At 40.5% G+C, this 24,443-nt stretch overlaps 2 protein-coding genes across 4 annotated transcripts in view; one reads left to right on the plus strand and one right to left on the minus strand.

The window, feature by feature from the left end:
- NSG1 (neuronal vesicle trafficking associated 1) lies at positions 1-23,176 on the plus strand. Of its 3 annotated transcripts, none has more exons than XM_042053696.1 (5): positions 1-213; positions 626-779; positions 4,468-4,584; positions 15,192-15,302; positions 20,516-23,176. In XM_042053696.1, the coding sequence occupies exons 2-5, from the start codon at positions 651-653 to the stop codon at positions 20,714-20,716; spliced, it is 558 nt and encodes a 185-aa protein (XP_041909630.1). In that variant the 5' UTR covers positions 1-213; positions 626-650; the 3' UTR covers positions 20,717-23,176. The 3 variants fall into 3 exon arrangements, with proteins under 3 accessions (XP_041909630.1, XP_041909629.1, XP_041909631.1); XM_042053695.1 differs by having other exon boundaries at positions 48-213; positions 629-779; XM_042053697.1 differs by lacking the exon at positions 15,192-15,302 and having other exon boundaries at positions 143-213.
- STX18 (syntaxin 18) overlaps positions 20,840-24,443 on the minus strand; it is a 62,607-nt gene continuing 59,003 nt past the window's right edge. The window contains exon 11 of the mRNA XM_042053694.1: positions 20,840-23,644. Coding sequence (XP_041909628.1) covers positions 23,549-23,644 — 96 coding nt within the window. The 3' untranslated portion in view covers positions 20,840-23,548. The remainder of the gene's footprint in view (positions 23,645-24,443) is intronic.

Below are 24,443 nucleotides of genomic sequence, written 5' to 3' on the forward strand. Positions count from 1 at the left end.
GGGGGGAGTCGCCGCCCGCTCGTCCCCGCGGGGCCCCTTTGTGCTGCTGCTCCAGAGCTGCCTCAGCCAGGCGGCGGCTGCGTCACGGCCCCGGCGCTGCGGCCGCCCAGAGCCACCCGCGGAGGGAGAGCCGCCGCCTCGCCCCCCGCTCCGCCATCGCTGCGCGGCCGCGGCGGAACGACGCGCCCCGAGCCAGGGCCGGCAGCTGCGGCGGTGAGCGGCGGAGCGCGGCCCCTGCCCCGCGAGGGGAGCCCGGGAGGGGGGCAGGGCAGGGGGCGAGGGCAGCGGCGGCGCCGGGCACGGGGCTCCCGAGCCCTCCGCATCCCGCGGGCGATGCCGCACCGGGCCCCGCCGGCGGGCACACTGACGTGTCGGGGATTTGGGGTGCTGTTTTGTGTGCGTGGTGGTTTGGGGTTTTTTAAACTTTGATAGTAGAAGCTCTTGGTCATCGTTCGTACTTCCTAGAACGCCAGTACCTAACCGAGTCATAGCGACCAACGCGTATTCTTTTTTATTAAATTTTTTACTCTTTTTTCCAGAAGGTATTTCGGGTCCCCCGAGGGCTGGGAAAAGGTCTGGTTTCTGATATTTTGCATTTCTGTGCGTGTGTGCCTGTGTGTGCCAGCAGAAAATCCCTCTATCCTGGAAGAATGGTGAAACTGGGGAATAATTTCAGCGAGAAGAGCACAAAGCAGCCCCTTTTGGAGGATGGATTTGACACCATCCCCCTGATCACACCCCTGGATGTCAATCAGCTCCAGTTCCCACCTCCTGATAAGGTACAGTAGGCTTTAGTTTCCACCCTGGAGAATCACACCCAAATCTCAGGCAAACAACAAAAGAATAGGTTATGGGTAACGAGCAGCTTAGAAACGGCAAGAAATACGGGGTGTTTCAAGGCATGCTAGATCCCTCTGGGGAAAAAACCCGAACAGCTAAGCTCATGAAAATCCAGTAATGGTGATTTGCATTAAAAATCAGGGTGAAATGTTAGCAATAAGCATATAGACATTTCAGTGCTGCTGTATGAAATGTATACTATATAAGTGCAAGCTTCTCTATGCCGTATTGTCACATCCCTTCCTATTCAGTATCTTTCTTTCTTGTATCTTGAAGGTATTGTGTATTTTGTGTGAATAATACAAGTTTTATCTGTCAAAAAAAATGCCCCCCTGATGGGGGAATAGACCCCTGCCTTATTTCTCTGCAAGATGGGCATGGGTATACTGGCAACAGAGAGCACTTCCATTTTCCTTCTGTGCTTCAGTAAGAAACTAATGCTAACCCCAGACAAGCTGAAATAATGAGATGAGAACAGGCCATTGAGTTTTCTCCTTGGCAATTTATTTTGTTCGAAAACCTCCAGATAGGCAATTCAGATATCCTCTGTAGCTGCAAGGGGACAGTCCAGTGAGCTGCTTGCAGGTTGGAAGGGAAATGTGCTTCCTGCATTCCTCATTACATGCCTTGTTTATTAGGGATTTAATTTTAAAGATTTGGAAAGGTGATGTGATAGCCTTTAAATATGTTTATTGTCCTCACATATAAAGAATTCAGTAAGTGCTACTACACATGAGGCCCACAAGAGTAGGATATTTTTCAGGGTTTTCAGTATCCTGTTTTAATAGGATTCTTACCTGCACCTTTCCCACATGCATCTGGTAATAAAAAGCTTTGTGGTCTTCATACAGTTTTTATTTTTGGCCTTGTGTCTTCCACAAGCTGAATTCTACTTTTGGTTAAAGTGATAGCTATACATTCCTCAAACCTCAAAAAAAAAAATCAAATAATCTTACCTTAAAGAATTTTAACTTGTAAAATTTTCCTCAGTAGAGTGTTGCTTGTAGGCAGTACAAATAAATGTGTTACCTCCATTTTAATTGCCATCAACACTGTTCTGTGTTGTTTGTGGTGACCAGTTGGCTGGCATAGATGCAATAAGCCATAACAGCTGTTCAGGAGCCTGAGGGTCCATTTTATGCCCTCAGTTACATGGGTGTAAATCTTGTAACTGAGGACAAAATCACACCCTAAGGCTTTAGAACAAGTTAAGTCTTACCGTGTCTGATACATCTGCCAACTGGTGACTGGATATAACCGATTACCAAGGACCAATGACCAAAGGAATTTGTTCTGTTCCTGCACTGCTAAGCAGAAGTCTGAACGAGGGATCTGCATGGTAATAGGTTTAAGCTGAGCACAGCCTCTCTAGTGAGTCCAGGGGTTTCTGTGCCAGCCCCGTTGCTCCTACTAGAATGGGACAGAACTCCTCCCACCTGGATGGCATTTGCCTTGAATGAAAGCAAATGTCCAGCTAAGCTAGAAGCTTAAATAAATGAGTATTTGATTGGTTCCTCTACTCTCCACTCTCCAATTGTATATTAGCCTTCTTTTCCTTTTGCAAACATAGAGGAGGAAAATTAAATACATGAATTCATTGGTCCTGTTGGTGTCCTGTAACTGGTTAGTCATGTTAGTGTCTCTTTACTGGTTGCTACAGACTCAAAGGCAGGAGCAAAGCAACTGAAGAAAAGAAACAGTATTAAGAAAAGATTGACACACTGATAAAATTCTGAAGTATGCAGACACTCATGTATAATGAATAGAAGTACATACTTCATATATCTCTGGTTATTATTCACTTGGAAGGCTCCAGCATGGCAGTGAAGCATAACTTCTTGAACAGTAGTGACTACAGTGCTAAGGATTTGATGATTTTGACAGTTTCTAAATTAGAGGGATGAAGTGATTTAAATTCATATTTAGATATGTTAAACAAAAGAAGACATTACATAACCAAGCAGTTAGAACTGTACATTCAGTGTCAGCTGAATGTGATTTGAGTTGCCTGAGATTATGCAACGTAAAGGGGGGAGGAAGGGAGCTAAAATGTTAAAAAGCATTCCAGAAATCGTCAGGCAGTTAACTTCCATGATGCTGTTGGGCAGCTATAAAGTTAAATAGGTAATAGCTACTGTCTCACTAATTATAGCTGAAAATAGGTAAGTAGTTTTTAAACTTCTGTCCTGAAGAAATATACTGTCAAAGTGTTTAATAAACTTTATGGTACTGAGTCTAGGTACAGTTACACATTCAAGGTACCTTTCAGGGAAGTGAGAAGAAGAGAACCCAAAGCTTGTAATTTCAGAGTCTGGCTACCTGGAGTGTCACAGTCTTAACTGCAGAAAGATGGAGAGAGACTATTTACAAGGGCATGTAGTGACAGGACAAGGGGGAATGGCTTTAAACTGAGAGTAGCTTTAGTGTGAGGGTGGGGAGGCCCTGGCACAGGTTGCCCAGAGAAGCTGAGGATGCCCCATCCCTGGAAGTGTTCAAGGCCAGGCTGGACAGAGCTCTGATCAGCCTGGTCTAGTGGAAGGGGTCCCTACCCATGTCATGGGGTTGGAACAAGATAATCTTTAAGGTCCCTTCCAACCCAGGTCTTTCTGTGATCATGTATTTGCTATTAATACCGCAGGCTGTGCTAAAGATAGAATTTGATTCTCAAAATTCTAAAAGAGTAGATACTTATTCCTTGGAAAAACAGAGGAAATTGAGTAAACTGTAATAGTACCATCAGAGCAATAAACTGCACCCTATCTTGAAAACAATACTTGGAAAAAGATTCTGAAAAATGCAGAAGACAAAAATGAGGCAAATAGGTTAGGGATGTGAAAATTTTGTATGATTAGAATGCCTAGGAGAACACTAGAGATAAAACTGACGTAATGAATATTTTGGGAATGCAGGTAAGGTGCTAAATAGTGCAGCTTGGGGCAGTAGTTCATAGCAAGGAAAAAACTGAAGAGCCTTGGGTGTTTGAAGAAATTTCATTAACACAAGGGTTCGTGTGCATCTTGCTGCTTGCAGCTGATAATTCAGAAATTAGATGTTAAAAATAAGAGTGCCAAGGGCCATAGTCTATCACATGGTGAATAGCAACTAGAGTACGTGGGTTATTTCAGTTTGTTTTTTTTAAACTCCAAATCCTGCCATCAAAGAACATGGCATCTTCATCTGCAAGAATTTTCTGGGTACTCTTCAATAGTCTTCTGTTGGTCTCCAGTTTGAAATCCCTTTAATGGAATTTCCTGAAGCAAATGGAGGTGGCTATTTTCAAACTACAAAGTGGAAAGGTCCATGATTTGGATTTGATCTATCCTTGCCTAGTATAACAGCACAGTATCACCACAGATGAAAAAATTGAACCTTTGTGAGACTGGTGAATAACGAGTCTTCCTGTAGGTCCATCAAAACCACTTTGAGAGGTAAGTTAGTTGATGTTTGATATGCTGGAAAAAATAAGTAATAATTTAGAGCTTTCAAAGAAGAATTACACAAAATGGGGACAGGAAAATAGATGTGCTAGATGTGCTCGTAAGCAGATAAAAGAAGAGTTAAAGAATAATTAAGAGTTTTGTGGCCAGCTTTAGTTGATAGTTTTGTGATTGATTCTTTTTCTTAAAGGTTGTGGTCAAAACAAAAACAGAATATGAACCTGATCGCAAGAAGGGAAAGTTCCGTACTCCAAAAATAGCTGAATTCACAATCAGCATCACTGAAGGGGTTTCAGAAAGATTTAAGGTAAGCAGTGCTATCTGAAGATGTTAATGACTCAGTTGTGTTTGCAGAAGTGCTTAAAATCAATTGCTGATTGTAGTCAGAACTGGCTATAACAGGGTGCCTGTTGTGGGTATAGCTGGGCATGAGAAAAATAAATTCAATGTTATAATAGTCCTGTATTTAACAATTAGAAGCAAAATCAAATCTTGTAGCATTGTTGGTTGTAAATCCCTCACTGGCAGATGAATTCTGAAGGCGTTTCTGTCAGCGTGTGGGTTTCAGAATGTGGCTTGCCAGGGTGTGTGTGGGCTGCACACAGGGAGGGCTCATGGCGTGGATAAAGCTCCTGTTTGTGTTGAAGGACAAGAACCACCAGAACATATATTTTCTTTTTGGCTTCTTATTTATCTCTGTGGCCAAACCATTCTCTTAAAAGCACTGTCATAGTCCATTATGTATTTTTTATAGTTAAATATATGACTTGGCAGCCCAGGGATAAATACCAGAGCTCTTTCCTATCAGTTTTCCTGGTCCAATTTAATCTTACGGTTTGGTGACAACTGTTACTGTCACATGGCAGTTCAGCAAGAAGCTGACTCAGATTTATTCTTTAGTATCCACACCCTTATTAATCCCTTCATTAGTCCCATAGGAAACCTGAGAGCTTAACTGGTGCAAGGCTTGAATTACCTTTCCCCCTTCCCACTGGAGAATAGTTTTTCTTGTTCTGTGTAATTAAAGCAAACCAGGAAAGTTGGTACTTCACTCATGCTCCTCTGCTCTTTTAACAAAGGAAGGCTGCAGCTTTTAGGTGCTTTTAATTTGGCATCTTACCCAAGGATGCCAAAGCATTTTTAAGGAGTAGGCAACCACACTCTTTAATGTACAAGTGCAAATACCTTTGCAAAGCCTAACATTTAACGTAAGGGAAAAATACAGAGCTTCAGTTAAGGTGTTGATTCTGTTGCACAGTTCTAAACTCTGTCTGCATGATAGGAGTTTTAGGGCACACCCAGAGATTTTGGTACTGTTGTGCCTGAGCAGTGCTCTAAAACTCCCCAGGCCCAAGCTGACCTTCAGAAGTGTATATGCAGCTCACAGTGGAATCAGAGCATGCTAAAGAAACAAAGTGAAGGCTCAAGGAGGGATTAGATTATGTTTGGAAAGGAACTTTGCAGAGTGTTGCTGTGACAAACGTTTTAAGTGCCATTCACCTGGTGGAGCCTTCAGCCATCTAGTGAAGCACATAGGTTCCCAGTCAGCTGTGTGGGGAACCACCCCAGATAGCCAAGAAGAGATGTTATGGGGTGTGGTAGAGTTTTACTAAGGAGGTAGGAAACCTAGTTCCAGGTTTTCCTATTCTTGATTTGGGGCAAGGATGTCCCATCCCTGAGGGAAGATGGTACATTCTGACTAACATTCTCTATCCTCTTGGCTCCATAGTACCAGTGCTTGAGAGTAATCCCCTTCCTCTCAGGTGAGGGTTTGGTAAATGGCAAATGGACAGCTTAGAACAAGGAGAGCTTATGTCTGGCTGTCTTTGTGCAGTCCTGGTCACACGAAGGTGATTGGAAAATGCTTGCTGTGTTGTAGAAGAGAAAGGAGAGGCAGTGTTTAGTTTGACTGCCCTGCTAGGACTTTGGTTCCAAGCAGCTGAGCAGAGCCTATACCTGAAGAATTTTGCACTTATGGTTTAGCAGTAGGGCCTAATGGATTTCATTGCTGGAACATTAAATTGTAGCTAAGGAAAGGTTTTGAATATCTTGGTCACATCTAAAAGGTTTGTGCATCCTTTTGTAAATCTGGGGGTTTTTTTCTGTCTTTGTTGGGAGAGCTGAGCAAATGAGACCCTGCTGAAAACAAATAAATAGCTTGTCATGCTGGTGGGTAGTCTTTTCTAATTTATATAGCTGAACAGTTAAAAGCCTGAGGATTTTTGCATTGCATTTTTATATACCTTTGGATGGCATACTTAAGTAAAATATCTTTTAGATATTACTTTATGATGATCGCTCTGGGATTAATCTCATACTACAGGGTTGCTAGGTTTTGCTGCTAGGTAACTACTGCATCAGAGAGAGGTTTCTGTAAGATTTAGTATCTCTTGGGAATTGCAGGGTGATTCACATTGTGGCTGTAAGTCTAGGTTTCTAAAGAAGAGTGTGGGGATTGATCAGTTAGGAAAATTGTGGTTCACTTAATTGAAAACAATGTGCATGCAGAACATTCAGGTCCTAAAATGTCCCTTAATCTCTGTATAACAATTTTAGAATTGAATTACGCTGCTTGCAGCACTTTAAAGAAAACTGACTAGTTCTCCAGAAGGGATGATTGTCGTATTTACCACTCCCAGTAGTAAATATGACGTGAATAATTGATAACATTTCATAAATTTGTAGATGAAAAGTACTGATTGTGTGAGGTTTTCTCCTGGGTCCTTATTAATTGTGAACCATCATGTTAACTTCTGCTGTTGATTCTGAGAGAGCAAAAAGATATTTGTTTGAAAATTAAATATTTGCTATAATTATGAAACGCATTATTTAACTGGTGAGATATTGACTTTGGCTTGTGTTCATGAAAAAACTTTCAGATGCTGTTTTAATGACTTCAGTGTTGTACATCACTGATGCACAAGCTTGCCACAAGACACAGCCCAAATGTTGTGCTAAAAATAACGCAAGTCAGTCAGTCATATTTACAAATAATTCACATGTGTATTCTAGGATGTACTTCTTAAATAATGACGAAGCAGATTGCATTTTTCGGATTCAGCAGTGCAGATCATCTAAAGCTGTTCTTCTTGAGAAGTTACACATTATAACAAATGAAGTCGCTCCAGCATGGGCCTATGTCATGTAGATCATTTGGTGTTTTAGTACCTGGTGAATAACAAATTATAAAATGTATTTTTCTGCATTCAATTCACATTACCACAGTTATTATAACAGAGCTGAGAATGTTTACAAAGAAAACTGCAAGTATAATTTTCCTCTATGAAACCACATTCTGAGTTCAAATCAGAATCTCTCAGAAGAATGTGAAGATTTCCTAATTCTGAGAACCCTGTTGTCTTAATTTATTTTTATGGCACTAACCACACCAAGGAAGATGTGATTTTTCACTGGAGATTATTTCCCATATAGAAACAGAAGTCTTGCTTTTGTTCTTTTAACAGTGTAGGCTGATATGGGGAGTTGGTTCTTCACATCTGGAAAGCAACTTTGAACAAGGCAGATTTTTCTCTCTTGTAAATTGTCCACTGTACAGAGTGACACAAGGCTGGAAATGTAACTTCAAAGGAGCCTTGTGATTCAGGACATAGAAGGAAGTTAGGGCAGAAGAAAATTGATGGTATGAATTACCCAAGTCCACACCTTTGTCTCCCCCATTGACAGAGCAGTGTTTTTATGACATCCAGTTGGATTTTGTAGTGGGATGTCTACTCCGGCACCCATTGATTGGCCTACAGCTGGCAGTTGTGTACAACCACACCCATTTAAAAAAATCTGTTGTATCAAAGCATTTTTTTCTGTCCTTGAGAAAACCTCAATAAAGAACATTTAGAGGTGTTTTGAAAGCAAACACTGATTTTTCATAATAAATTTCAAGCCCTTAAATCAACCCAAGCTGTGATATGCCTTCAGCCTTTTCTTTCTGTTCAAAAGCAGTTCTTCTGACTTTATCCTTGACACCTCTACATCCATCTAACTGCAGAGCCAAAGCCTCAAGCTTATCTCTGTGCTAAGACCGTGCAAACCGTGTACTGTCAAGTAGCAAGCAGCTGTTGAAATGTCTGCACGAGGTTATGGGAGAGGAATTGGAACTTCAGGATCAGTTCTCGCAGTTTTTCCTGGTCACTTTAAGACTGCAAAAATGTATGCAACATACATCTAACTGTTCAGGGGTTTTTTCCATCTTAAAAGGGGCATCCTTCAAACATGATTCTGCCTCAACACTTTTGTACCTCTTCTTAGTAAATGCCAGTGATTATTATTGCTGCAAAAATAATCAGAAACAAGGAAATCAGTTCTCGCTTTGTTGCTGTGTGATTACTTTGTGTGTTGAGTAGCTCTTTGCTCCCACTTTAAAAGTCTCTTAAGAGCCTGAGATGTCAACTGATTCCTGTACAGGTACCACTTCCTTAAGTATATTCTGTGTCTGTCACTTAGTGCTGAAGAGTGACAGGTACTTACTGTCATTAGTAGTTCTGTTCCTCCAGTGGAACCACTCACAAGATTAAAGTTGCTCACAAGTATAAGTCTTTGGCAGGCTTTGAATTTTTTCATTACTACTTCAAATAAGAAAAAGGAGGTGGTTCTTTCAATGTAACTATTACTTTAAAATAATTGATGTAAGTAAAGGCACTGCATGGCAACTGTCATTTTTCCTTTTTTTTATGTTTGACATTCTCTGATGTGACATTGACAATCCTTCTGCTAAATTTTTGATTGAAAGGAATTTTATAGTCAGAGCTGGAAGATTTAAGTAAAGTGGATGCTTAACACAGTTCCCCTGCTATAAGTCAGGTGTCCTCTGCCACTGTCTCCATTAGAAATCCTTTTACTGGAACAGAACCAGTCACACTGGTGACAGAGAAGATGTTTTGGATCTCTCCAGATGTATCACTTAAATAACCTTTCCTCTTCTGTAATAACTTACGCAGCCTTTTTCCTGGCCTCAGTAATATCTTCTGGGTTTGTATGGGAAGGTAGTAAGGTTCTTATCTTGGTGCCACAGGGTTTCTTGAACTGCTTCCTCAGATCCCTGTTGTTAAGAAACACAATATATGGTGTCTTGTGATGGAAGATGACAGGAACATTGTCAGGAACAACCGAGTTAAGCTGCAGTTCTAGGATCTCAAGGCCAGTGCCTTGTTAACCTGTTTTGTCTAACACTGTGTCCCTCAGGTTTCATTAATCAATTCCCTTGCAGACTGGTCCTGTTGTCTTGCACTGTCACTGTTAATAAGCTCTGGTTCTATAGCTTCTTTTCTGTTACTGGCCTCATGAATCTGCCTGCCTTTTTTGCTGCTACTCCCAGTCATCTCCAGGTAAGCATCCAAAGCAGTTCTCTCCTCCTCTTTGTCATTTCTATTTGAGAAGGACAGTGTTTGGATTTCTCCTGCTTTTTCTGTATAAGCTGCCCCAAAACTATCATCCTCTTTGAGCACAAAGTTTTGATGGGATTGTTGTGGTGAAGAAATAAAATTTAATAGATAGATACCAGTCATACAGCTAAACATGACATGTAATGTTAGAAATACTCTTCTGAAGCAAGGCATCTGCTTGTCTTTTGGAGTCACTGGTCATCCTGTATATTCCCACAGCAAGTATAGGACATTGTACCAGGGTGTTCTGTGTGATTTGCATTGCTCTGTAAATGAATACAAGTCAAATATTGCATGTATAGATGTAAATGTTCCTTTTTTCTTTCACATTGCCATTTCCCACAAGGTGAACTTTTCTTAATTCTTTAGTGTGTTGTTTTAGACATGTTTTTCATTTAAACTTCCAGGGACAGGCGGAGGTAATAGCAAACAAGGACATAATTTTGCAAAAGCAGTGATAAGTGCAAAGCTGATTTTTGTGCTCTCTAATGTGCTGGTAGAGGGCATTGTGTAGCTGGAGATGCAAAATTTTAGTGGAGAGAGGTGAAATGGAGGTCACGGCCATTAGCAGGAAAGTCAATGCAATGTTCTACGAATTTTTGTCTGTGGGATGTAGCCAGACAATCTATTGTAATTACAGGCCGTCTGCCTAAAATTCTCTTGTAGTTTAAATTGGATAGCAATAATCTTAGTTTCCTGTCCTGAGTGGTTGCACAGAGTTGCTGTATTTCACCCCAGAGGTCTCTGCATTTTACTGGTGAGCAAAGCACTAATTGGCTATAAATCACTTCATATGAAAGGTGCTCTAGAAGTGTGTTTCCACTCTTCCTGTTCAGTGCTGGCAGCAAGTCTGTGCCTCGCACTTTACAGAGAGATCAGAAATGAAAGTTGTGTCCCAAGAAGCTGCAGGTGAAGTAGATAATGCATAGATGTAGAGCAGAGATGAGATGTGACCAAGTGCCAGTGATTGAGCAGTGAAAATCATCACATATCTTGTTAGTTCCACTTTAGTTCCACTTCTAATAAGAGGAATGCTTTTATAGGGGTTTGTGTGCTGATGGAAGGAAAAGCATGAAGGAAGGCGTGGTGCAGAGCAGCACAGTATGAGTGGCTTAATGAAAGAACTTCAGGCAAGAGGAGGCATTAGACAAGTAGAGGTGAAGGAGGAGAAATGGATGATACCTAGGCTTTAGTGGGACAGTAGGATAAAATAGCAAAGTGGATGGAGCTGAGAGGAGCAAAAAGGGTAGACTTGTGCATGCCTTGAAACATGGCCAGGAAAGGGTGTGAAGGAAACAGGCACTGTTGGTGCAATTGATGAATTTTGCTGTAGTATTACCCAGCTGGATGAAAAAGGTAGTCCAAATAAAGCCAGGCAGAGAAAATACAGCTTGCAGTGTTTCGTAGCTGAGGCAAAGTAGCATGGACTGATGGGGAGGATCTGCTAGATCTTATGGTAAAGGCCTTATCACAAGCTGTTTACATGCTAGTGTAGTTGTCAGATATGGTGAGTTTCATTTGTTCAGATAACTGCTTACAGAGTCTGAACACAGGTTTTATGCTGTGGGTATGCTTAGTTCATTCATTAGTCATTTCTCATTTTGATTACTCTAATGGCTTCTGGCTAGATGTTGTCCTTCTTCTGCTCTTCACTTACAATCTATTCAAAAATCTGCCACATACATAATATCTTGTCATCTTCTCTGTTCACTTCGTTTTGCTGCCAGATCCCCTTAAAACTAACTTTAAATGTCACACTCAAGATGAAAGCAAAATCACACTTTGAATTCCTAGGTAAAAGAAATGGTTGTTTGTCCTATCATATTGTTATTTCAAGAAAAGTATTTTAAAAGCCCATTGCTCTTGAGGTGTGACAGTTACCTTGGAGTTCTGCAGGATGTACATGGCAGTGAATGACCACAGTAATTCACAAGACTTCTGCTTGTACTGTGTGGGGTCCTGCATTGCCAGCTGGCTACCACAAAAAGGAGATTCAAGATTTCCTTCCAGAAGAAGGGAAGTGGTGCTCATGCACGCACTGCATCCACTCCTGCCTGAGGAATAGGGCAAATTCTGAGTAGTGTGTTGGTAGGAGGAAGAGAATAACTTTCGTTTATAGCAAGTGTGCAAAGTTGCTGTGGAAGAAAGCAATAAAATGGCAGCTTTAGGGTTGCTTGTGGTCTGAAGAGCAGCTTGTTGCCTCCTATCCTTTTATTTCTGAAAAGCATCTGGGAGGACAGGGCTCAGAAGGTGAAGCACAGAGGCTGCACTGTGTTAGTGGCTGGGGAGAGAAGCTGACTGCCTCAGGTTCAGACGTGAACATGGGGATATGGCCATTGTGGACCATCAGTGGTGGGTTATTATGAGAGTGAAGAAAAATGGCTATTAGTAAAAAGGGAAGGATTTTCAACTTAAAAGGGCGACGTGGGCTGGATTAACTGGTGATGGCAATCACCTTGGAAAGAAATCCATCACTAGATTCCATCTGTGCCGTTTGCATCTGCAACTGTCTTTAAATAGAAGTTACTTCTGTCCTGAAGGATGGTAAAGAAGGGAGCTTCTCTCTTAATAGGAAGGAGACAAGATCCTACTTGATTAGGGATTTGCAACTGGAGCGTGATTGCAAATCACTGGAGATAATGAGAGTAAAAATTTACATGGTAATACCAAAATTAGTAACATTAGGAAATACAGTAAGTGAGAGAGAAAAATTCTGTGAGATTTTTGAAGCAGGACCCCTGAGAATGCTTCCCATGGCTTCCTGTGTGGCAATGGAGGAACTTGTACAAGCAGTGAGAACTCACAGCTCCACACTGTCACTGAAAACAGGTCTCAGCAAGTCACCCCTGAGGCTGTGGCTCTGCAACCTGCCAGGCTCCAGCAACCAACAGAACACTGGGCTTTTTATCTTCTTTTAAAAAACAGTTACTTCTCAGAACAGTTTTGAAGCTTTGAAAAGTGATCCTGCAGTGATTGTGGAAATACAGTTTTTCCTTAATGTCTTAGTATTTAGTCTCAATTACAAAATAGCTTGTTAGTATGTTGTCTCAGTATATTCGAGACCTCATCTATATGTCAGAATGGTTACAGCTGGGAAATAATGTTACAATTCTACTACTGGCTGGTAGTAGAAGGACCAGGAAATATGGTTAAAATACTATGAGACTTGAGAATATTTTTCAAAACATTTTAAACTCTTAGCTCCTATCTGTGGTGGAGACAAATATGAGCTGGGTTGATCTGTGCCATAGCAATTTTCTGCCTGATGTCTGTGCTCCATGTCACAGGCCTGTGCACCTAAAGAGAGAGCAGCCTTTGCTGAAGGCTGTGTGGAGCCAGAAGCCTGATTAAAAACCTATCAGAAGGGCTGAGCTAGGGCATAGCTGCACCAGGAATGGGGATATGTGTGTGTGTTATGTTGGTTGTTATTAAACTGGGCCACAGGGAATGACCAGAAAGGAAGGTGAAAATGTACTTTGTCTCTTGAATTCATGCAGGACATAGTGGGCATGGGAGATGTAAGCATACAAGGTTGGCAAGACAGAGTGAGCTATCCATGTTAACTTTTGTGTATGCAAACAAGTAACAAACTTGGAGAAAGGCTAATTAGATATGAAAATTCTTGTCAATTTGAAGTTTTCAGAGGGTAATTAAGAATATGATTCCTTTTTCTTTTGTAATCCAGAGACTGTTGAGAAACTGAACGTGTTGCTATTAACCAGAAAGGTCCTTTGCTCCAAGTCTCATTTCAACTGGCATTGTTACATTAATATCTCCATTTCTCCTGCTAAATTACTTTTTGATCTGCAGTTCTCCTTGCCTCTACTCCAGCCTTCCTTTTTTTTTTGCTTATTTTCTTTCTGTCAAAAATCCTTAGCAAATCCTTGGTTTCAGCAACACACAATACTCCTAAACCTTGTTTCAGCCAGGAAATATAGCACTTGCTGTTGTCTGCCCATGATGAAATTTGCTTTCACAGGATGAGAAGTCCCTTAAGTTTATTGTAGTCCTGAAATGTCCTAATACCACTGCCACACACAGTTTGCAGTGTTGCAAACTCTGTTAGTTCAGAGGTTTATCATAAAGGGGATATGTGGTAGTTGTTTTTACCAATAGGCAAAGCTACAATTTTCTGTTGTTTTTGCTTTTTCAAATACCAGATTATTCTTGTTTCAATTAATTGACCCCGTTATGCCTTAGTTCTCTTTTCAGGAGATGTATGTAGCTGGTTTACTCATCTTACTTTAAAATTTAGATCATATTATGCTTTGTTTTAAAAAATGAATCATATAATCTTGTTTCTGTTTATTACTGTTTCTTATGCTATAGGACATGCCTGCTTCTTTCTAACTTACCAAAAAGAAAATTCATCTCAATCACTCTTACTGTGTTATCTCCATGACCTACTTATTTGTCTATCAGTAGAAGTTTTAAAATAATACAAACACATCTGGGATACTCTCCCAGATAATGAACGCGATTTGCTCAGCTCATACCTTCCACAAAAATGGGTCTGAATTAGAGAGGTTTGCACTGTAACTGCTGGACAGAATTTTGTGCTTCCTCTCATCAGTGGGTGACATAATTCTAAAGGTAATTCTGTCTTGTGTCACACCAGAAGGCTGCTGGTCCCCAGCTGCTCAGAGTTTGTACCTGGGGGAAAGGTTAGCTTGATACTGACACTGATTTCAGATTTGTCTTAAGGTGTGTCTTGGACTTCTCCACAGCCCAAGTTCAGGGGCAGAGAGGTGCTGAAGGACATGGTGAAAAGCCAGGCAAGGCTGTCTGCAATGGCTTCTCTGTGAGCACTGTGGAAAGAGGTGCCACACAGCTCCTGAGGGCCGGCCCAGTGTTGAACATGGTGTATCCCTTACGGATCTGGCAGTGAACTACTCCTGTGCAGTCTCTGTGTGATGAAGCAGTACTGTGTCAACCTATAAATTAAGGAGCACTGAGCAACCAAGAATGCAGAATGCTGGTGTAACTAACTATCCCTAAGTTCAGAGCAGGTGCAACAAACTCAGATCCTAACAAGAGAGGGCAGACATTACTTTCTCCATGCTGTGCAAGAGTCACCTCTGGATGACACCTGTGCTAACTTACTATCACCTGACTGCATTCTTGGACAGGCACAGGGAAAACAAACATGCTTATCAGCTGACATTAACTAGACTTAGACTTACATCATCCACATGCTGAAAAAACAGCAGACACAAGCTACCTTGGTGTGTCCTGGCCTTGTGGGCCTTAAACAGAAATGCAGTAAAAAAAAGCCTTGCAGTACAGAGGCAACGGGCCACTGACCAGATGATCCTCTTTCTTCTCTGAGAAGGGCAGGGTAGAAGCGCTTATGTGCTGCTTCCCTGTTCTCCCTCAATAATTAAGCAGCTGGTTTTATCCTTTGCTTGATTTTACTGTAAAAGTGCATTCCCAGCTGACTCCTGCTGCCTGCAGTAACAAGCAGCAATAGAATAAGCACTGCGTTACTAACATAAGCATGTTTTATTTTTCTTTACAGGTAACTGTGCTGGTCCTTTTTGCCCTTGCATTCTTAACATGTGTTGTATTTCTGGTAGTCTACAAGGTTTACAAGTATGATCATACCTGTCCAGAAGGATTTGTTTTCAAGGTAAATTGCATACCCATTCTAGAAAAACAGTAGAGTATGTAATATTCTGTGTTGTTTTAGGCATAACCTTGATTAAGTCATGCTGTGTTGCACAGATTGGGTGTTTCTTTTCATAGGTTAGTGTGCTTCCTGCTATACTCTTTCTTGGTAATTTATAATTGAGGTTGTACCATTGCACAATATTAATAGTGCTATTTGCTAATGCTTTAAACATGGAAAATACAGCAAAAGTCCAAACACTGGTGTCTTTCAGACTTACTTCACCTGCAGTTGTCTGGACAAAGCCCTCATTTATGGGTCATATGGTTTAATGTTGCACGTTCCTCCAAATTACTGTGTCTTAGAAAATAAGAAACTGATAAAAGGTGGAGAAAAAAAAATCTGGAATATGTGTCAAAGAAACAGTAGAGTGATGTTCTCATTAAGAGTAGTAGAGTTACTTCAGGGTTATTTTTGTAGGAAGAACTTCTTGTTCTAGAACAGTGACCTCCAAGCTCTACTGCCAAAAGTGATGCCAAAAAAGGGAAAACACATTTATTGGAAAAAATACTGGTTTTAACCAAAAGGGAGGCTGGGCTCACTTTATTTGTGTGAGATGGTAGTGCTGGCTCCTTTGCTATGGCCTGGGCTGAAAGTCAGAAAAGTAACATTGATTTCCCAGTTGTAAATTTAGCAGAGTTGAACTTGGCTGTAATTAGGTAAGAAAAGTAGCAGTGATCATGGCATTCTTCTCTTTAATTTTTTAATAATATTTAGTCACGTAATGAATCGAATGGGTACCCAGTATGAACTTCAAAAGGACTTAAGAAGGGATGGCTGCCTCAGGACTCCTCAACAATGCTGTTCAGGATTTTATCTGTCACTTCAGGCACATAAATATCTTACAAGAATCTAGTCCAAAATTATAATCAGTGAAGCCCTTCTGGATTAATTTAGGTTCAAGCATTCAGTTGGTTACTCCTTTCTGTTTGTCCAAGGGCAAAAGATGCTGTGGTTAGAATACTTGGCTGTAACTTAGAAGATCCAGTTTTGGTTCTGCTGTTGGCTTTTTGTGTTGTCTCAGGCACTGAAACCCCTCTGTGTTCATGTCTCAGGGGACAACAGGCATTTTTTTCCCCCTAAGCTTTCTCTTGGCATTGAGCAGTTTGGAATATGGACTGTATGTTCCTTTCAAGCCTGTCTTGATGTGATCCTGACTTGACAGGAACGGCCAGTTACGTGTTCCTGTGCAAGTCTAGCAAGTCTCCTGCTTCTGCCTCCTTTCACACCATGATGTTCTCTCCTCTGAGTTGAAGCTTTCTGGCTTCTTTTGGCTTTTCTTGCCAGTGTCACAAGTATTTAAGGAAAGAACACTATAATTCAGTTGCCCTGTGAACAGGGTCTGGTTGTTTCTCTCTTTCAGGTTGTGTGTTCGGGACAGAAGTTAGGCAGAATGTCCCATAGCTCATGCTCTGTTTTTAAGGTGCAGCACATACACAGGGCTGCATCATGGTTACTCTCCTGGTGGTTTTCTTGGAGATGATGTTTTGTTTCCAGCTGCTTCATGGCATAATGCCAGGAAACACAGCCTCTTTGATCATGTAACTCTTTTTTAAAAGAGTTCTACAGGATAAGGATGTTGGCAAATGACACAAGGCCTGAAAACTACCACTGTTAAGATGACTTTGCATCTCTTTTGGGGAGAGTCCATGATAGGTGATGGCACAGCTTTCCACAGATGTCCTAGGAAACATGAAGTCTGTCACCTTGTGACCAGTATCTCTGTGGACTGGCTTCATGCTTCAGGTGGACTGAACAACATTCTCTGGCCTGGATGTTCCCAGGTTTCAGATGCTGAGGTGATTTCCTGCTTAAGGCCAAAGGTGTCCCTGCCTCAGGAAGCCTGGTACTGCAGGAATCTCTGCATAAAGGCTGAGCTAACCACAGCTCTGAGTCAGACTCGCTCTTCTCTGCTTTGATGCTCTCATACATGGAGCAGTTCCAAAGGTTTCTGCTGTACTACGCCTCCAGGCCATGAAGGTGTGCTTAAAAAGGTGCTCATTTTCCTTTGTACAGCAGTCTTATTTCTGTGCAGATTGGCTCTCTGGAGCACTCATCAGAACCTATTGGTGAGACTCACTGCAAAAACCTGAGTGCACTTACATCCTGAGCAATTTCCCCAGGGCTTCAGTATGTTCTGTACCCTATCTGTTACCCTTTAGCTTTTGTTGCCAAAGCAGCTGTGTTCTATCAGACTTGTGGACAGTACAGCAAAGTCATTTCAGAGCACTGAAGACCGCACCATCAATTAAATGTTAAATTGGGAATTACTGACCCAGCAAAGTTAACGTGACAGAAGATACTATTTGTAAGTGAATACCACTGGGGTCTTCATGTCAAAGAACAAAAGGAATCATCTTAATTCAGCCATATGTACGCTGGCAACCACAGTTTTCTCTGGTATCCAAGGCCATAACCTGTAACTAATTTCCAAAATAGAAGGATTGTGAAAAAAAGAAAATACTGGCAGGTCACTCCAGAGCATCCCAGTTTCTCCTCATGGCCTTCCTTACTTCTCTCACATGGGAGCCACGGAAACAAATAAAAAGGATGGAAATAAATGTACTATATAGCTGAAAGTCTCAGGCAAGTGGCAGGGTAAGACTCAGCAGCAGTTCCCATCACTCAGTCACTGAGTGCTGCATGGCTTGCCTTGACTGGGAACTAAGCCAAGGGGCTGTCCTTGGGCAGCACACAAGGGGCAAGGAGTAAAAGGAGAGGTTTTCCCATCTCTTCTAGAAGCATGAAATCCTGGGAGCAAAAACACAGTCAAGAGGGAAACTGATGTGTTTCTTTAGGCTCTTCTGTCAGATATTTTGCATGTTTGTGACTACAAGCACCCTCGACCCCCCAAAACCCCCCTCCCCCAATGTTACTGAGTCATTTTTGCCTGCTACAAAGCAAATTGCTTCTGAAGGCAACACAAGATTCTATGGCTTTTTTTCAGACTGTCAGTAATCTTGGCTTGTCTTCAGCTCTAATAATTATATTTGCTTGAATTTCCTTGGCAGATTTCATTAGTTCAATGGATTGTGTTCCTTTCCCCATCTTAAATATTTAGAATTGTGATTACATCCTGTGACTGGGTGAAATAATCACTACAAATATGTCTGTCTATGTACTTCTTAGTCATTTTATCACATCAGCAGTAGTGTCAGTTATCCCAGATAAAACATGGATAATACTTCCAGAAAAAGTATATGAATATGCATATGAAATAGCTCCATTCCATGTTCCTGGATTATGTTTTTATAAATCTAGGTCCCAGTCTTGCAGCTGGCAAATAAATTGATTATGAGCATGGGAAAGCCTCTGTTGACTTACAGTGCTGAACGGACACCGGTGCTGTTTAGCCAGGGTTAAATCCTGTCTGCTTTGTGCTGCTACTTCAACAAAACTGTGAGGGAGACTTGCCCCAGCTGCTGCCTTGACAAAAGATCACCAATAAAGGGAACCAGGGTGGCTTTGGTAACTCTGGGCACTTGTGTAAGTCTGACACACTTTGAGGTTTCTGTCACACCTGTGGGTTTGAGCCAGTGAGGTGCTGACTCTGTGGGAGGGCTGTTGGTTTTGTGACAGCGAGGCATCTTTGTGCTATCACATGTGCCACATGATTGACTTCATCAGGGGCAGGCAGGTTCTAAGACTAGCTGTGGGCCTCTTGTTTTTGCAAGTATTCCTTTCTTCATTCATATCTTTTGATGATTTTTTTCATGCTAGCCTTTTTAGGAAGTAGAATTTGTATTAAGCCAAGACTGTCTGCTGGGTCTTCACCCATCTTTTGCTTTATGACTTAAACCCATTTGAAACTGTTGTTACTGGTGCTTATTTATGCCTTTTTTTTTTTTTTTTCCACATAGACAAAAGTCAACTCAGAATTAAATGTGGGCACTTTTAAGGCAGCATCTGGTCCTAAAACCCACAGAATTTCTGCATGTGTTTTTCTGCTGAGAAATTCCCAATATAAAATTTTGTTTGCTGAGTAGGAGAACACCAGCAGTTCAAAGCTGCTGTGCTGTAATATTATAAATTTTAGTCCTCTGGTGCTGGAAGCAGGAAGACTGAATATCCTATTTCTTTTTAAAATAGCCAGAGTAGAAATGACTGAACATATTTTTCCTCAAGCTCCAGCTACTTCTAGCTCACAAAGAGTCAATTCAATTGCTCAGGTGACTGCCCTAACACATTGAAGTATAAGGCAAGACTGCCTGGACTGGCCAGTGTGGCAGGAGGACCTGCATAGAGACCCCAAAACCTTCTGGGGCAAAACGTGGGGGGGGTCACAGTACATGTCCATATCATTTTTTCCTTTGGTGCAATGAGCTGCTCCATAGGCTCTTCCTGCACCATCACTGGAAGAGTTGCTGGATGATACTTGAGACAAACACACTGCACACACACATTTAGTTTGGCTTTTAAGATGACAGCAAAATTTGGATCCTACTTTGTATTTTACTCTCTAAATTATCTATTTCACTTTCCAAAGCTGTAAGCATCTAGCAGGTTCTATTTAGTGTTCTTAAACTCCTGGGAAATGACATAATGTAGTCTCACAGCTCTAGAGAGCTTTTTAAAAGCCTGCTGTTGGCTATATCTTTCTGACAATCAGGAGTGGAGTATTTTTCATGTGTGTACACACTTGCACATACACTTGGCTACCCACAGTGTTTTGCCTCTATGTGTTAGCTACTGGGCTGTAAAACTGTTCATACCTTGGCACAAATATATCTGTATTAATTTCTGCCCCTCAGACTGCAAACACCAGGCTAAATTGCCTGAAGTTAATCTAACAGTAGGATACAGACAGCTGTTGTTGTAAACCAAACAGTTGGAATTTGGCGGGCAGGAATAAACAGCAAAATGTGGCTGGAACTGAAGACTGAATACTTTTAAAAAAAATTTTAGGCAAACACATATCTTGTATGTTAATAATTCTGGCATATAAACTCAGATTGTTCTTCCTGGCAAATGCATGAGTAGTTTGAGGATTGCAGGGAAGAACATTCTGAACACAGCAGGACAACACACCGTAGTTAATTGCTGTATGTTGCATCTTGACTCATACAAAGTGACTGTTGGCTTAGGCTAAAAGGAAAAGGAGAAAAAAACCCTAACCTGCTTCATGTGTTTGGGGGGGCTGTATCTGAAATCTAAGCAATGGATTTTCTTTTCAGAATAATCAGTGCATTCCAGCTGGGTTGGAAAACTACTACTCTGAACAAGACTCCAGCGCTCGAGGGAAATTTTACACAGTCATAAATCACTACAACCTGGCCAAACAAACCATCACACGCTCCGTGTCCCCGTGGATGACAGTACTGTCAGAAGAGAAATTGTCTGAACAGGAGACTGAAGCTGCTGAGAAATCAGCTTAGTATGATAAGCTAATTATTAAAACTATGTCATTTGAAGGTAACTAAGGGACTTCAAGGAACTTTTCATTAATATAATTATGGATAATTTAGAGGTTACTCATGTTTATGGTGCAATTGCTTCTGTTTGCTGATACTGCTTTGCAAAAAAAAAAAAAAAAAAAACGAAAACAAATCTTGCTGCAGAACATTCATGGGCATAACCCCAGGTGCATATCAGCATTGCTGTAGAGCTTTGACACCATTTTCAATGTTAAAAAAAAACCCCCAATGTTAGAGATGTTCTTGCAGTTTATTGGATACTGATGGATTTTGTCACTGGATTTTCAGGGCTTGGACCTTAGATAAATCATGTGTTCTGTTGTCTGAACAGATACTTAATTTATTAAGTTTTTGAATTCTTTGTCATTTTGCAAACCGAAACACCCCAGCCATAACTAGAGTGATCTCTTGTTTAGCTGAAAGCTGTAAGTAATCTTTAGTTTGGGCTCAAGCAAGAATGACAGTCAGCACTGACATCAGGGCATAATGTAATACTTGTATGGAGAAAGAAACTGTCAGGTTGCATTTTTCCTTACATTTCCTTTACTGTTTTTTGTAAGTGATAATGAAGTTCTCTGCAACAAGGCATGCTCAATGTTTTCTTATTGCTGTCAGCAGATTTAACTGCATTTCCACTGTGGCTTTAGCATCTTGGTAAGGATGTGCACTGAAACACAAACTAGATAGACATTATGGAAAAACACAGGCAGTTTTAGTGGTGGGTGTTAAGGATAGTGTAAAAAATATACAGTTCAGGATGTTCTATTGAGAAATGACATCTTTTGATCATTCTTAAGAGGCAGAAAGCCTATTCACATGTAGTCCACTGTGTCATTTGTTGGATACAGCTGAAGGAGTAAAATGTCTAAATTTTCTCTTGTATTACATTCACATTTTCCCTTTTTATTAGTTAGAAAGAGCTTTCTGTTTATGTATGGTTTGCAGTTCGATACTTTTTAAAACACAGAGCATCACAAGTGAAACAGTAGCATATTAGATACCACAGCTGGCTGTTGAAGCTCCATGTGAAACAGAGTGAAGAGTAGAACTGTTTGTGTATGGCTTGGGAGGGGAAAAGACGTAGAAGAACATAGTATTGTGGATGCACGTTAAAGTTCCATTGTAATTACAAACTTACCTATTCTTTGTGTGAAATCATGTTTTCATTTTTATTACAAATCTTAAATATACATTATAAAAAGACATTTTATTAATTTAACATACAAAATAAGAGGGTGAAGCATCCGGGCAAGCCAGTTGCCTTTTTATTCATGTAACTTGAATGGGACAAGGGAGAGTGGACATGTCAAAAGTTCCTTTTTTTTTTTTGGTAGAGTCTGTACAAAAATTAAGGGAGAACAGCAGTATAGGCTGTTTCTCAAGTTCTGTAGTAGAACAAACATGGTCAGCTCTACTGCTGTTTTTCTCCAACAGAAGCCTGTTATCCCAATACAGTAAAAATAACCATTATGACTCAATGTTCTAGATTTGCTAGGAAATGTACATTACACAGTGCAGCTGTAAAAGGCTTTTTATTAAGTCATCATGGTATGTGGAATGCCTGAGAAGCAATAAACTATGTGCCAAGTTTTTCTTTGCATTTAAAAATATCAAGCTTATGTTAAGGTCTTTAAAACATAGCATGTTTTCATTTTCTAACAGGCAACTGCTTTATTGAATATAATTAATTCACATGTAACTTTTGACATTTTCACTCTGTGCAGAGTAAGGAGTAAGAATGATGCTGCTTGTTGCATAAAATGTATAGAAATATACATTTCAGAAGAGATAGGAAAACACACATTTCATATCAACGTATTTGTAGAGGACATTCAGATTTTGCAGGATGGAAAGATCTGTTTCCCAAGACTGTCCTAAATAGAAATGATTCACATCTCCTCCCCTTAAATTTAGGACAGTAAAAACTTTAATACACAAGCAAGTACTGATGAGAAACAAGTTATTCTTCTCCTCGTAACAATAAACAATAAAAATTAGTAAGCCTTACGATCTAGCAGAAACAGATTGTCTGTGCTTCTTGAAGTCAAAACCATTTTTCCTCTGATTTAATAGGAGGGAGTTTTATTGAGTCTTATCTACACTTGGTTTTGAAAATTTTTTTAGTTAAGAAATTGCTCCCAGTTTTAGTACTTTGAAGAGTTTGACTTTAATATTGTCTATCCTTTGGCTTTGTTCCAGCATCCCAGAACATCTGTTTCATTGCACAATCTCTTTATGTTGTATTCTCTCTTTTCACTTACAAGTAAAGCTTAGTTGACTCCTTATCATTATTACTACCATTAGATCAAGCTGATTTCTGAGTCAAGTACTTTCAAAGGATTAGAAGTAGAGGTCATTTATGTGCAAAGTGATCACTGTGTACTGAAGTGGTGTGATGAAATAAACGCCTGAGACAGTGTAGATGCTTTTGCACAGTAACAGTTTTCTCTTGATCTGGGATGGGAGCTGGACTTTCCACATCGCAGGTGGGTGGCTGTGACAAACCAGTAGTGTTGTTTTTTCTTCTGGTAGCTCTGCTCCAGCTTGTAGCTTTCTTCACAGCTCTTTCAAAGAGTTTCATGTTCTCCAGAGGATTAAGTGTGGTTTTATGTTTGATAAAGGGATTTTAAATGAATGTACTAATGGATATGTGCACACATGTATTTATTGCAAAATATTTCCATCACAGAGGTATGAAAAAATGCATAAAATACATAGGTATGCTATATACCCCCCTCCATTGAAAAAAGGATCACATTTACAATCAGTGCATGGAGACAATAGTATGTTTAGTTAATTATCATACCAGTCCAGGAAAAGCAAGGAGAATGAACACATCACAAGGAAGAACAGGATCCATACTCTAAATCCAGCATTGTTTTTGATGGCCTGTGAGGAAAAGGTTATCCCTGTTACCATCACCAGTAAACACACAGTTTCAACAAGGGCAACCCAGAATGCCTGTTAGTGGCATCACCCTTCCCTCCCACAAGAGAAACAACAAAATTTCCCCTTAATTTCAGGTGACTACAGGTCAGGTTGGCTGTACCTCTTTAGATTTATCACACTGAAGTCACACTCAAAATCTTAAAATTGGACATTTGGAAAAAAATAAAAACCATTAAATTCCCAAGATCCCATGCAATCAAACATTAGGAATTATATCAGAAAGTACATGCTTCAAAGTTAGTTTTAAATTCCAAAAGTGAAATTCCATGATTAAAAGTAATCAGGCCTTTATCTTTCTAATAAAGATCTGACTTAAACAAATGAAAAAACAACAAAAGCAAACAAACAAATTCCTGACAACTCTGGAGATGACTCAGTCACTTCTTTCAGTCTCACAGCAAGTATTTTTCTTGGATTTTCCTTTCCTAACCTGAGACCAGCAAGGGACCTGTTTTTTGATCTCATTTTTCAGACTTACATATGGAAGTTTTTTTTCTTATGTGATACAAGTATTAATGTGAGTAACAAAGCTTTTTATTTTAGCACCATTTGCTACTGTTTCTCAGGATGGTTTAGGAAAGTTCATTCTACCTACAAATGTGAGAAGTGATGCAAAATACAGCTTCAGTTCTTGTCATGTTTGGTGCACTTTTCAGGAGAGCAGAGCAGTGGATAACTCATCCTTGAGATACCTTTTCTGTGTGCTTTCACAAGGGAGAAAGAAGTGAGCCATTTACTC

This window comes from Corvus kubaryi, unplaced genomic scaffold (genome assembly GCF_017639235.1).
Source record: "Corvus kubaryi isolate FWS band 111438036 unplaced genomic scaffold, C.kubaryi_AGA036_p1.0 split1-131, whole genome shotgun sequence".
NCBI lineage: Eukaryota > Metazoa > Chordata > Aves > Passeriformes > Corvidae > Corvus > Corvus kubaryi.

Excerpts from the sequence above, each read along its gene's own strand:
- NSG1 (XM_042053696.1), top strand. The coding sequence starts at position 651 with ATGGTGAAACTGGGGAATAATTTCAGCGAGAAGAGCACAAAGCAGCCC. Across the intron at positions 780-4,467 it reads AGTTCCCACCTCCTGATAAG|GTTGTGGTCAAAACAAAAAC; the intron begins GTACAGTAGGCT and ends TTTTTCTTAAAG. Across the intron at positions 15,303-20,515 it reads CAGAAGGATTTGTTTTCAAG|AATAATCAGTGCATTCCAGC; the intron begins GTAAATTGCATA and ends TTTTCTTTTCAG.